This window comes from Macaca nemestrina, chromosome 1 (genome assembly GCF_043159975.1).
Source record: "Macaca nemestrina isolate mMacNem1 chromosome 1, mMacNem.hap1, whole genome shotgun sequence".
NCBI classification, from domain to species: domain Eukaryota; kingdom Metazoa; phylum Chordata; class Mammalia; order Primates; family Cercopithecidae; genus Macaca; species Macaca nemestrina.
The window spans coordinates 60,854,833-60,869,934 of NC_092125.1; the positions used below are offsets into that span (position 1 = coordinate 60,854,833).

At 42.5% G+C, this 15,102-nt stretch overlaps 1 protein-coding gene across 4 annotated transcripts in view; it reads right to left on the reverse strand.

Moving 5' to 3' along the window:
• LOC105484747 (lysine demethylase 5B) overlaps positions 1-15,102 on the reverse strand; it is an 84,066-nt gene that overhangs the window by 52,126 nt on the left and 16,838 nt on the right. The window contains exon 1 of one of the 4 annotated variants that reach the window (XM_011746670.3): positions 3,275-3,428. The exons of the other annotated variants lie outside the window; for them this stretch is intronic. Within the exon in view, the coding sequence (XP_011744972.2) occupies positions 3,275-3,391 (117 nt within the window). The 5' untranslated portion in view covers positions 3,392-3,428. Of the gene's footprint in view, positions 1-3,274; positions 3,429-15,102 lie in introns of those variants that run through there. 4 annotated transcript variants of the gene reach the window in all.

Here is a 15,102-nt window from a genome sequence, read left to right on the forward strand (position 1 = left end):
TGGCCTACATTAACTTTTCTTATCAAACTGGGGGTAAATTCTACAGTGGTGTCAGGGGGAGAAAAACTGACATCCAAATCCAATTTTAAAAGTCATCCTTGGCCGGGCACAGTGGCTCAACCTGTAATCCTAGCACTTTGGGAGGCTGAGGCAGGTGGATCTCCTGAGATCAGGAGTTCAAGACCAGCCTGACCAACATGGTGAAACCCTGTCTCTACTAAAAATACAAAAATTAGCCAGGTGGGGTGGCAGGCACCTGTAGTCCCAGCTACTCAGGAGGCTGAGACAGGAGAATCGCATGAACACGAGAGGCAGAGGTTGCAGTGAGCCGAGATCACGCCACTGCACTCCAACCTGGGCAAGAGAGCAAGACTTCGTCTCAAAAAAAAAAAAAATTGTCCTTAATATGTATACTCATATAAACTGTTCTCTAGAGAATTGTCCTATCATGGAAGAACTGCCATCATGAGAAAGTAATCAGACAAGTAAAAAAATATATACATACATATTTTTATATACACACATATATATGTCAATTGTTACCTACAAAGGGAGAAAACTGAAAATGAATGTCCACAACAAGAGAAGAGCTAAAGGTATAAAAATGTGTTAATAGGTTTCAGTCTGGGATAATGAAAGGGTCTGGAGGCAGACAATGGTGACGGTTGTACAGCAATGTAAATGTACCCAATGCCAGTGAACTGTATCCTTAAAAATGGTTACAAAGGCAAAAATTTAATGTTATGTACATTTTAATATTTTAATACAATGAAAAAAGAAAAAAAGGAAAAATGTACCCTGTAGTATAGATTTTGTATGTATGTATGTATGCATGTTTTTTTTTTTTTTTTTTTTTTTTGAGACAGAGTCTCGCTTAGTCGCCCAGGCTGGAGTGCAATGGCGCGATCTCGGCTCACTGCAAGCTCCACCTCCCGGGTTCACGCCATTCTCCTGCCTCAGCCTCCCGAGTAGCTGGGACTACAGGCGCCCGCCGCCTCGCCCGGCTAATTTTTTGCATTTTTAGTAGAGACGGGGTTTCACCGTGTTAGCCAGGATGGTCTCGATCTCCTGACCTTGTGATCCGCCCGCCTCGGCCTCCCAAAGTGCTAGGATTACAGGCGTGAGCCACCGCGCCCGGCGTATGTATGTATTTATTTATTTTGGAGATAGAGTTTCACTCTGTCGCCCAGGTTGGAGTACAATGACGTGACCTCGGCTCACTGCAGCCTCCGCCTCCCGGGTTCAAGCAATTCTCCTGCCTCAGCCTCCCGACTAGCTGGCATTACAGGCATGTGCCACTACTACGCCCAGCTAATTTTGTATTTTTAGTAGAGATGGGGTTTCACTATGTTGGCCAGGCTGGTCTCAAACTCCTGACCTCAAATGATCCACCTGCCTAAGCCTCCCAAAGTGCTGGGATTACAGGCATGAGCCACCGCGCCTGGCCCTGACCTAGTAATTTTCTGATAGGAATTTATAAATATCTATTACCACTCACAACACCTGGATATAGGCAAAAGAAAATTCACTGCAAAATTCCTTCAAGTTAAAATTTAAGCACCTATCAGTAAGAGAATAACCTAAATAAATGTTGGTATATCTATAACCAACAATAAAATACCACTCAGCTATAGTAAAAAAAAAAAATCTAGATGTTCTAAATATGGAAAGATACCCAAGCTTCAATGAGCAAAAAACTAGAACAAAAACATGTATTAGGTTGGTGCTAATGTAATTGCAGATTTTGCCACTACTAAAAAAAAAAAAAAAAATACATACACGTATGTGGCAAAAGCTGTAATTTTGCCATTACCTACATACACATATGGCAAAAACCACAATTACGTTTGCACCAAGCTAATAACATTGTGTTGAACTTTACATATGCAGATTTTAAACAGTATCACAATAATAAGGAGAAAAGAGGCTTTTTAACATTTCAAATCTGTACTGTTGGAACTTACATTATAGATTGCTTTTAGTTTAGAATAAAAATAACGGCCAGGCACAGTGGCTCATGCCTGTAATCTCAGCACTTAGGGCGGCAGCAGCAGGAGGATCACTTGAATCTAACAGTTTGAGACCAGTCTCTACCCATCTCTACCAAAAAATGTAAAAATTAGGCATAGTGGTGCAAATCTGTAGTCCTACCTACTCAGGAGGCTAAGGCAGGAGGATGACTTAAGCCCAGTGGTTCAAGTTTACAGTGAGCTATGATTGTGCCACTGCACTCCTGCTTGGGCAACAGAGCACGACCCTAGCTCTAAAATAAACACATAAATGAAACTGTTTTGTTTTAGTGATAGCAAAGACTTCAGTAAAAATGCCCACCAGCGATGCATGATAAAATGTTAAGCTAAAAAGCGATGGGTAAGGTCTTCAAGTGTTTAACATGGTTGTACTGTCTTTTTATGGTTAATGTTTAAAATGTCAGTTAAAAACATACTATACTTTGTTAAAGTTAAAAAATACCTCCATCCCAAGTGAAAAAGATTAAAGTCTGATTTGTTTTTGTTCAACTCAATAACTAAAAGCTAAAGTAATGTGTTTAATTTGTACAGAACACATCCTAGCAAAAGGAAATGACACTGCTTCTTCATATTCTATGGTAGGCTAACAGGAAGTCTTTATATTGCTCAGAGCTTTGCTTCTAGTGTGTTATAAAAGCTGTTGGTTTTCAGAAATGAATTGATCTGGGTTAAGGTGAGATCAAAAGCATATCAAAAATAATGTGTCAGAATATAGAAGTAAATGTTCAAATATTTAGTCTAAACAGTTTCAAAATGGCCTGAAAATTTTAACTAAGACTTACAGGTGATATATGTTATTCGCTGATTGATCAGATAATTTACCTTCTAATCCCAAAACACAATGATAAAGATATTAATCTGATGTTCTCAAAAGCCTATATATTAAAGTTTTACAAATTAAAATGAGCTTCTTTCTATGTATGAATATATACACAGTATGCTTATTTTAGCCTAAAGCTAAAACGAATCCTGAAAATGATTCATCAAATGGAAACTAGTACATATCTGTCAATAAGAATGCTCATACAGTGGGTATGTTTAAAGAAATAGTTTGAGAAGATCATTTTTGCATTAAAAATAGATCACTACAAACTCTGTCATCTCTTCTGGTTATAAAGAATGAGAGAAGATATAAATGTCATTCAGTTTTGGGACATTCACTGTCAGCTGCAAAACTAGACTCCAATAAAAAAATCAAATTTATTTGTAATGTTCATGTTCACTATCATATGGAACTAAGATACCTTTGGCAAAGTCTGGTCTCTTTGGGACATGAATCTTTTTTTCTTTTCAAGTAGAGATGAGGTCTCACTATGTTGCCCAGGCTGGTCTGGAACTCCTGGGCTCAACAATCCTCGCATCTAGGCCTCCCAAAGTGCCAGGATTACAGGTGTGAGGCATGGCAGAAGCCAATCATAACTTTTAAATGGGGGGTAGATGAAGACACTATGAAAGGTAAATACAAGAGATCATAATAAAGCTTCTAAGGTGAAAATTTTGAAAAATAATCCTCGGGGCCGGGCGTGGTGGCTCATGCCTGTAATCTCAGCACTTTGGGAGGCTGAGGTCGGGGGATCACGAAGTCAGCAGATCGAGACCATCCTGGCTAACATGGTGAGACCCCATCTCCACTAAAAATACAAAAAATTAGCCAGGCATGGTGGCGGGTGCCTGTAGTCCCAGCTACACGAGGCTGAGGCAGGAGAATGGTGTGAACCCGGAGGGTGGAGATTGCAGTGAGCCGAGATCACGCCGCGCCACTGCACTCCAGCCTGGGCAACAGAGTGAGACTCCGTCTCAAAAAAAGAAAAAAGAAAAAGAATCCTCAAATTACGTAGCCAAACAAACAATCCAAATCCCCACTTAGAGACATTGTGATAATGTTTAACTTGATGCTTAAGTGTCTAAAAGGAATATAATGTAAGCTGGCCAAAAAGTAAAACTTATACTCCCTACCAATAAAATGGATCATAAATCACTTTTTCTAACATAAAACAGCCTTTACATACTAACTAGATGTAATAAGAATTTGTAGATTACATGCAGTTCCATATAAATTCCTTGCTGAGATTATTTTAATTTCCTTTACTTTCAAAACTTGAAAGTAAGCCAGGTGTGGTGGGGTTCACACTTTGGGAGGCCAAAAAGGGGAGGACTGCTTGAACCTGGGAGCTCAAGACCAGCCTGGGGGCTGGGCACAATGGCTCACGCCTGTAATTGCAGCACTTTTGGAGGCCAAGGCGGGCGGATCGCCTGAGGTCAGGAGTTCGAATCCAACCTGGCCAACATGGCAAAACCCCATCTCTAATAAAAATACAAAAATTAGCCGGACATGGTGGCACGTACCTGATAAAATAAAATAACTCTCATTCTTTATAACCAGCTACTCAGGAGGCTAAGACAGGAGAATCACTTGAACCCAGGAGGTGGAGGTGGCAGTGAGCGGAGATTACGCCATTGCACTCCAGCCTGGGTGACAGAGCAAGACTCTGAAAGAAAGACCAGCCTCGGAAACATAGTGAGGCTCTGTCTCTACAAAAACAAATTAAGTTAGCCAGGCATGGTGGCATGCAGCTGTAGTCCCAAGCTAATCAGGAGGCTGAGGTGGGAGGACTACTTGAACCGAGGAGGTCAATCCTGTAGTGAGCCATGATCATGCTACTGCACTCCAGCCTGGGCGACAGAGCAAGATTGTCTCAAAAAAAACAAATAAAAATAACTTGAAAATGGTTTTATTTTAACCCTTACAAGATAAAGTACAAGAACCTTACTATTTAAAAGTTCAGGCTGGGTGCAGTGGCTCACGCCTGTAATTCCGGCACTTCGGGAGGCTGAGGCGGGTGGATCACGAGGTCAGGAGATGGAGACCATCCTGGCTAACACAGTGAAACCCCGTCTCTACCAAAAAAATACAAAAAATTAGCTGGGCGTGGTGGCAGGCGCCTGTAGTCCCAGCTACTCGGGAGACTGAGGTAGGAGAATTGCAGTGAGCCAAGATCGCACCACTATACTCCAGCCTGGGCGACAAAGCGAGACTCTGTCTCAAAAAAAAAAAAGTTCGATTAGTTTCCTTAAGACTCAAAAATGTATTTCCTTAGGAAGGCAATAGTTGAAGCTTCAAAATCCTCAGAGGCCTGAGAAACATCAGGTAAACATTTTCCTCAGTGCCAGCACTAACTTAACAACTAAAAGCAGATTTTTTTTTTTTTTTTTTTTTTTTTTGAGACAGAGTCTCGCTCTGTCACCCAGGCTGGAGTGCAGTGGCCGGATCTCAGCTCACTGCAAGCTCCGCCTCCCGGGTTTACGCCATTCTCCTGCCTCAGCCTCCCGAGTAGCTGGGACTGCAGGTGCCCGCCACCTCGCCCGGCTAGTTTTTTGTATTTTTTAGTAGAAACGGGGTTTCACGGGGTTAGCCAGGATGGTCTCGATCTCCTGACCTCGTGATCCGCCCGTCTCGGCCTCCCAAAGTGCTGGGATTACAGGCTTGAGCCACCGCGCCCGGCCTAAAAGCAGATTTAACTGAGAGAAATGTTTAAAAAATAAAGTCAACCACTGTGAAAACAACTTTCAAAAGATGCTGAAGATTTTTCCAAAAAATGCCAGGAAAATTCACTCTGTAGAGGATCTGCTATTAACACCCACATATTTAATATATTAGAATACTGTTTTTTTCATTTTTTTTTTTTTTTTTTTTTTTTTTTTAAGCGGAGTCTCGCTCTGTCGCCCAGGCTGGAGTGCAGCGGCCGGATCTCGGCTCACTGCAAGCTCCGCCTCCCGGATTTACGCCATTCTCCTGCCTCAGCCTCCTGAGTAGCTGGGACTACAGGCGCCCGCCACCTCGCCCGGCTAGTTTTTTGTATTTTTTAGTAGAGACGGGGTTTCACTGTGTTAGCCAGGATGGTCTCGATCTCCTGACCTCGTGATCCGCCCGTCTCGGCCTCCCAAAGTGCTGGGATTACAGGCTTGAGCCACCGCGCCCGGCCTGTTTTTATCTTTCTAAGTATAGAAAGGCTGTCATTTTGAGATCTGATAATTAGCAAAATCAAAAAGTATATGCTCTACAGAGGCTACGAAAGTTGGCTCTAACTCCCTGCAGACAAAACCAATTAGAAATCAGTGTCACAAAAGCACATTCTTGTTAGTTTACAAAGAATAACATCAACTAAGGACCAAAGCATTGTTTTAATTGTATATGTTCTATGAAACCCAGTCATCATAGAATAAATGCACTTGCAAGTTAGCAAACCTTTCAGGTGAGGATGACAAAATTTAACTTTAATATAAAGATCAGAATAACCGATATATGAAACATAATTTAAAAGACCACTTTCTCATCAAGTGAATGGTTTTAGGTCAGTAATATGCCCTTAAAACACCTGCACAGATGCAAAAGGTAGAACCAAGTATATCACAACTATTATAAACTCCTCCTATAAAAGACAAGCAAAGTTAACTATTTACGAGCCCCCGATGGAGTCTAATTGCTACTCACTGATAGGTATCTATCAGAAAAGCTTTGTAATACAAAGAATTGCATTCAAGATCTTCCAAACAGGGCCAGGAGCAGTGGCTCACGCCTGTAATCCCAGCACTTTGGGAGGCCCAGACAGACCTTGAGGCCAGTAGTTTGAGACCAGCCAGGCCAACATGGCAAAACCAAGTCTCTACAAAAAATACAAAAATTGGCCAGGCATTGTGGCACACACCTGGGATCCTAGCTACTCAGGAGGCTGAGGCACGATAATTGCTTGAACCTGAGAGGCAGAGACTGCCCTCCAGCCTAGATGACAAAGTGAGAGCCTGTCTCAAAAAAAAAAAAAAAAAAAAGTACAGACTACCTTTTAGGACTATGGTGAGAACTGATTTTACAAATATAAAGGTTTTTTCATCAAATTGGAAAGTAAAAGTAACAATTATAATTATGTTAAGTTCTGACCACTGAAATATTAATTTTCCTCTACAAAAAGTGCTGCAACCTCAACTTTCAAGGAGCATCTGACCTCTAAACCTTACCTTTAAGGACCCTATCCTTCCAGCCTAATCCTAGTTGGCATGTAATTGTCAACTAGCATATTTTATCATAGCCACTTTAACACAGGTTAAAGGCCTCCTCTGTTTTCTCCATTGTTATTTCTCCAGTGGTCATTTTTTTTTTTTTTTTTTTTTGAGACGGAGTCTCGCTCTGTCGCCCAGGCTGGAGTGCAGTGGCCGGATCTCAGCTCACTGCAAGCTCCGCCTCCCGGGTTTACGCCATTCTCCTGCCTCAGCCTCCTGAGTAGCTGGGACTACAGGCGCCTGCCACCTCGCCCGCCCGGCTAGTTTTTTGTATTTCTTAGTAGAGACGGGGTTTCACCGTGTTAGCCAGGATGGTCTCGATCTCCTGACCTCGTGATCCGCCCATCTCGGACTCCCAAAGTGCTGGGATTACAGGCTTGAGCCACCACGCCCGGCCCAATGGTAATTTTTATAGAACATAGTGATGCCATTTGCCTTTACCTTGTACATCAGAATAGATGTCAAAGAGGATAGATTTTCAAGTCACACACACTGCCTGGGTTCAAATCCTGGTACCACTGTGTGGCTTTGTACTAAGTTAAGTTCCTTGTACCTTACATATGTGAATAAAGGGATAATTGTGAGGGTTAAGTAAAATAATACAGGTAGAACCCTTAGACAACATTTACTTAACTTTAAGTAAATGGTCAAAAAAATACTTGTTTTGGGAAGGTGTGTGGTGGCTCACGTCTGTAATCTCAGCATTTTGGGAAGCCAAGGCAGGCGGATCACGGGGTCAGGAGTTCGCAACCAGCCTGGCCAACATGGCAAAACCCACTCTCTATTAAAAATACAAAAATTATCTGGGTATGGTGGTGCACACCTGTAGTCTCAGCTACTCAGGAGGCAGAGTACAAGAATTGTTTGAACCCAGGAGGCGGGTGTTGCGGTGAGCCGAGATTGCACCACTATTCCAGCCTGGGCAACAGAGGCAGACTCCTAATCCAAAAAAAAAAAAAAATAGGGCTGGTTTTTCTTAGGAAAATATTCATGTTGCAAAGCTTTCGTTTCCAAGAGGCCTAATGCAGGCTTGTTTTTTGTTTGTTTTTATTTCTGTTTTTTAAGAGACAAGGTCATCCAGGCTGGAGTGCAATGGCATAAACTTGGCTCATTGCAGTCTCGATCTCCTGGGCTCAAGTGATCCTCCCACCTCAACCTCCAGAGTACCTGGGACTACAGGTGCATACCACCATGGCCAGCTTTTTTTTTTTTTTTTTTTTTTTTAAGAGATAGGGGGTTGGAGGGTCTCACTATGTTGCACAGGTTGGCCTCAAACTCCTGGGCTCAAGCGATCCTTCCACTTTGGCCTCCCAAAGTGCTGAGATTACAGGTGTGAGCCACCACACCTGATCCAACCTTGCTTTTTAAAATAAGAGCGTATACTGTTAAGATTTCCATGCTTGAAGAGCTTTTAAGTTGTTTTTAGATATACAGTTCAAGGGTAAAGGAGACAACACACTGAGAGTAGAGTTGCTGGGATGGCAATGGAATTGAACTTGTATACCATAAAAGTTAACAATGTAGCCAGCAAACCTAGGTATGGTTCCATGATAGCAGTATTTCACATTTACAAGGTTGGTGCAAAAGTAATCGTAGTTCTGCCATTAAAGCAAAAATGCAAAAATGGCAAAAACCACGATTACTTTTGCACCAACCTAATACCATGCCACTTCTTGTGTGCCCACTATACAAAACTTCTTGACTGCATGTTCTCTTACTGGGGCAAAAGCTAAGCAACAGAATCGATTTAAAATAATTTAAATAGAAATGTAAGGCTTATTACTGAAGTTTTAGAAAGTACATATACTGGCCAGGCGCGGTGGCTCACGCCTGTAATCCCAGCACTTTGGGAGGTCGAGGTAGGTGGATTACGTGAGGTCAGGAATTCAAGACCAGCCTGACCAACATGGAGAATCCCCGTCTCTACTAAATATACAAAAAGCTAAGATCTTAGCTTTATTCCTACTGAGTCACGTCTTTGCAGAATCAAGTTTCCCTCTTTCTTTTTGAGACAGAATTTTGCTCTGTCCCTAGGCTGGAATGCAGTGGCACAATCATAGCTCACTGCAGCCTCGAACTCCTGGGCTCATGCAATTCTCCCACCTTAGCCTCCTAAGTATACGTGCATGCTACCACATCAGGCTTTTTTTTTTTTTTTTTTTTTTTTTTGAGACAGAGTCTTCCTCTGTCACCAGGCTGGACCGCAGTGGCATAATCTTGGCTCACTGTAACCTCTGCCTCCTGGGTTCAAGCCATTCTCCTGGCTCAGCCTCCCGAGTAGCTGGGATTACAGGCGCCCACCACCACATCCGGATAATTTTTGTATTTTTAGTAGTGATGGGGTTTCATCATGTTGGTCAGGATGGTCTCGATCTCCTGAACTCGTGATGCACCTGCCTCAGCCTCCCAAAGTGCTGGGATTACAGGTGTGAGCCACCGCGCCCAGACCTCAGGCTAATTTTTTAAAGAAATTTTTTGTAGAGTCAGGATCTTCCTATGTTGACTAAATTGGTCTCAAACTTTTAGGCTCAAGGGATACTCCAACCTTGGCCTCCCAAAGTGCTGAGATTACAGGTGTGAGCCACCAATCTGACCAAGTTTCCCTTTTTAATCTGCAATAACTCAACATTTTGGCCTTAGGAGTCCTTTAAAATCTTAAAAATTGAGGGCCTCAAAGAATGTTAATTTACACGAATTGTATCTATAGATTTTTATCACATTAAAAATTAAAACTGAAACATTTTTTAAATGAATTAATCTCTTTAATCTGTAATGCATTGTATTATTTTGCAAATCTCTTCAATGTCTGGCTTGATATAAATAAACTGGGTTTCAATTTCTTCTCCAGTCAGGTGTGGTATATTGTTTTGGTTAAAAGTATGTCAAGTAGGCTGGGTGCGGTGGCTCACACCTGTAATCCCAGCACTTTGGGAGGCCAAGGTGGGTGGATCACAAGGTCAGTTCGAGACCATCCTGGCCAACATTGTGAAACCCTGTCTTAAAAAAAAAAAAAAAAAACACAAAAAATTAGCTGGGCATGGTGGCGGATGCCTGTAATCCCAGCTACTTGGGAGGCTGAGGCAGAATCACTTGAACCCAGGAGGCAGAGGTTGCAGTGAGCCAAGATCATACCACTGCACTCCAGCCAGGGCAACAGTGTGAGACTCTGTTTCAAAAAAAAAAAAGTATGTGAAATAAATCTGGCCTCCCACAGATATTTAGTTCAAAGGGTGGAGTTTTCTTGGATCCACTGAAAGGGTCTTGGGAACCCTCCAAGGGTTCTCGGCCCACACCCTGGAAATAACTGTCCTACTGGACGCCCTGCAGATCACCCCATATAATCTGTCCTTCCAAAGAACTCTTTCCATCCAGATTTAAAATACAGCCCCTTCAAGTGTATTCTCCATTCACTAATAGTGATTTATTGACCACCTATTTTTACAATGTCAACATTTTTAGAAAAGTTATACCTGGGTCAACCCAGTCTTCCCTAAAGTCCTATCACCAAAAAGACCCTGAAAATACCAACGCAAATCATGTGGACTTTTTTAATAGTCATTATTAAAAATAAATACTAAGGAATGAGAACTTATATTAAAATTATAACTTTTACAGATAGGTCATGGTGAAAGCTATCAGTTTTAAAGAACTTGTTTCAAAGATTATTTTAGCTTCTGAATATTAAATACTTGGGAATGCAAAGCACTGTTTCTAAGGAATATTAGTAAATAAAAATATAGTAGTAATAAAGGGATATACCGTGCTATTTACTTTTTAAGCATTAGTCACATTAAATTCCTCTTTCACCACTTTTAATAAAACTTAGCAATAATAATAATCTGTATTTGTAAGTCCTCTAAACAGGAAAACATTATTTCTTTCATGTCATTCACAGACATTTTATGATACTTCAATCGCTGAATGGGATCAGAAGAAATTTCAGATCCTTCCCCCTACATCAATTATAACTGGTGCACATATTACTTCAGCATGCCTATACCAAGCCATGCTGTACTCAAGTATACATAATTTCACAGTTTTTTCAAGGAGGTTCTTCAGTAACTAGCTTTCATTGTGTTTTTTCCATACCTAGAATCCAAGGAAGAAAAAATGTCTGGCAGAAAACTGAGGCTGCCAAGGTTAAGAAAAGATTATATACTTAAAAAGATTCCAAAAATGATTTGTCTGTCAGGAGGAAGGGATTTAGGAAAGAGATTGGACTCTGCCCCCAACCTTGCCTAAGCAACACCCAAACCTACCTGGGCACTAAGGGCAGGGGAAGCTTAAATATCCCACACCCTAACTTTAAAGCCTCATTAAATCTGTAAACAGACGCACCTTTAGTCCTTTATAAACTGGTCACTCCATCAGGAAACGAACAGAAGTGAGACTAAAAATCAGTCTGAGCCTCAAAAAATACTGCAAGACGGCAAAATCTTTGTTGTGTCAATATCCCATCTAAAGATGACGCATTTGCAATTGTATTAAAAAAAGAAAGAAGGGCCGGGCACAGTGGCTCATCATGTCTGTAAGCCCAGCACTTCGGGAGGCCAAGGCAGGTGGATCACTTGAGGTCAGGAGTTCAAGACCAGCCTGACCAACATGGCGAAACCCCGTCTCTACTGAAAATACAAAAATTAGCAGGACACAGTGGTGGGCGCCTGTAATCCCAGCTACTGAGGAGGCTGAGACATGATAATCACTTGAGTCCAGGAGGCAGAGGTTGCAAAGTAAGCAGAGACAAGTGAGCTGAGATGGTGCCACTGCACTCTAGCCTGGGTGACAGAGCGAGACTCCATAGGAAAGGGAAAAGGAAAGGGGAAAGGAAACAAAAAAGGAAAGGAAAGGGGAAAGGGACAGGATAGAGAAGAGAAAGAGAAAAAGAGAAAGGGAAGGGAAGGGAAATGGGAAAGGTGAGGGGGAAGGGAAGGGGAGGGGAGGGGAAGGAAAAAAGGGAAGGGTAAGAAAAGGAGGGAAGAGGGAAGGGGGAAGGGAGGGGGAAGGTAGGGGAGGAGGAAAGGAAGGCAAGGGAGAGAGTAATGGGAAAGTTAAGGGAAGGGGATGGGAAGGTGAGAGGGAGGGGAAGAGAAAGGGGAGGGGAGGAGAAAGGGGAAGGGAAAGGAAAGTAATTGAAGACAAATTCAAGACCAGCCTGAGCACTACGGCGGGACCCTACAAAAATAATTTTATTTTTAATTAGCGAGGCATGGCAGCATGCACCTGTAGTTCCAGCTACCTGGGAGGCTGAAGACAGAGTGAGAGAGTGAGGAGCAAGCCTGAGCAACACAGTGAGAAACCATCTCTACAAAATGTTAAAACATTATCCAGACATACTGGCACATGCCTGTAGTCCCATCTACTGCAGTAAGCTACAATAGCACCACTACGTTCCAGCTTGGGCAACACAGCAAGACCTTATCTCTAAAAAATAATAATAAGGTTGGGTGCGGTGGCTCACGCCTCTAATCCCAGCACTTTGGGAGGCTGAAGCGGGCGGGTCACCTGAGGTGGAGGGTTCAAGACCAGCCTGACCAACATGGAGAAATCCTGTTTCTACTAAAAATACAAAAAATTAGCTGGGCATGGTGGCATGCAACTGTAATCCCAGCTACTCAGGAGGCTGAGGCAGGAGAATCTCTTGAACCCGGGAGGCGGAGGTTGCGGTAAGCCAAGATCACACGCCATCGCACTCCAGCCGGGGCAACAAGAGTGAAACTCTGTCAAATGAATGAATGAATGAATGGTAGGCCAAGTGCAGTGGCTCACGCTTGTAACCCCAGCACTTTGGGAGGCCAACCAAGTGGATTGCTTGAGCCTGGATGTTTGAGACCAGCCTGGGCAACGTGGCAAAATCTCATCCCTACAAAACATATTTAACACAAAAATTAGGCCAGGCACTGTGGCTCACGCCTGTAATCCCAGCACTTTGGGAGGCCGAGGTGGGCAGATCACTTGAGGTCAGGAGTTCGAGACCAGAGTGGTCAACATGGCAGAACCCCGTCTCTACTAAAAATACAAAAATTAGCTGGGCATGGTGGCACACGCCTGTAATTCCAGCTACTCAGGAGGCTGAGGCAGGAGAACTGCTTGAACCCGGGAGGCAGACATTGCAGTGAGCCCAGATCGAGCCACTCAACTCCAGCCTGGGTGGCAGAGTGAGACTCTGTCTCGAAGAAAAAATAATAATATAAAAAATTTATAAAAATAAAAATAAATAAAAGAGTTGCAGGAACCTACACCCTAGGCCCCTTTTGCCCTTCCACATACCAGTCAAGGCACCATCTTGAAAGTGGAGACCTGGCCAGCACAAGACATCAAACCTGACAGTGCCTTGATCTTAGAGTTCCCAGTCTCTAGTACTGCAAGAAATAAATTTCTATTATTTATAAATTACCCAGTCTCAGATACAGTTATATTAACACAAATGAACTAAGATACTGACCAAGCTTCAAGGCTAGATCTCCCACATTAAAGAGATAAGGATGCACTAATAATACATAGGCATGCTCAATTTAGGATGGTAGATAAGTATGTCAAAAGATCTTAAAAGAAACTTACCCTATGATATATTTCAGACTATGCTGTGTGACTGTAGTAGCGTGCTGGTATTATCAAATGCTTTATTTCTTTCAAATGTATTGCCATGGTCCAAAATAAATTTGATTTGAAAGATAACCCACTTTAGCCTAAAATATGAGGAAGCTGCAGCCTGACAAAACTGGTTTTCATTTGAATGGCTGCCTGGTATCAATGGGATATACTCTATAAAAACTGTAAGTATCTACTTTTCCAGAGTTTTACAGCTGTGTCTAGAGTTGAGACTTCAGAAATATCACCATTAAGCCACCTAAGTCTGAAATACTAACAATGAACTTACTATTTTCTCCTTAGCTTCCTAACAACACATTTCCTGGTACCTCCAACCAAATTCTCTTCCTTCCTTGAATATTGTTGTTTTGTAGGGGGATGTCATGACCCTCATTCTCATTCTACACACCTATTTCCTCCTGCAACCCTACTCTAATCCAAGTGAAGCAAAGCCTTCCCAGACAGCTCCCTCTCATCCACCTCCATATCCCCCAACCTTCAACCACTCGGTATATAACTTCTATTCCTTGCATACATCATACTTGCTAATCTTTCTGACCAGTCAATTATGAGTTCCTTTATTTATTTTTCAAACGTATTTATTTATTTGAGATGGAGTCTCACTCTGTCACCCAGGCTGGAGTGCAGTGGCGTGATCTCGGCTCACTGCAACCTCCGCCTCCCAGATTCAAGCGATTCTTCTGCCTCAGCCTCCCGAGTAGCTGGGATTACAGGTGCATGCCAGCATGCCCAGCTAATTTTTATATTTTTAGTAGAGACAGAGCGTCACCATATTGGCCAGGCTAGTCTCGAACTACTAACTTCGTCTAAGCCTGCCAAAGTGCTGAGATTACAGGCATGAGCCACCTAGGACTTTAACACAATGCACTTACTGACATATCAATAATAAGTACTGAATTGAGACCACAACCAACTCCAAGGACTCAATTCATTCCTTCATTCAACAGAGTTGATAAAAAGAATTGCCCAGTTTTCCATAGTAGAACTGAGAAATTTCTGATTAATTTGAAGTCAACAGGTAAGATAATTCCTTATTTTTTTCTTTTTTTATTTTTATTTTGTTTTCTATATTTTGGGGGATTTTGGTTTTTAGATTTTCTTTTTTTTTTGAGAATTCCTTATGTTAGCTGCCTAAACCTGTCATGAAATCACCTAAACCAGTGGGTCTCAAACCTAGCAGAGCTTCCAGAGGAGCTTTTTAAAATTCAAACACTTGGCCGGGCGCGGTGGCTCACGCCTGTAATCCCAGCACTTTGGGAGGCCGAGGCGGGCGGATCACAAGGTCAGGAGATCGAGACCACGGTGAAACCCCGTCTCTACTAAAAATACAAAAAATTAGCCGGGCGCGGTTGTGGGCGCCTGTAGTCCCAGCTACTCGGGAGGCTGAGGCAGGAGAATGGCGTGAACC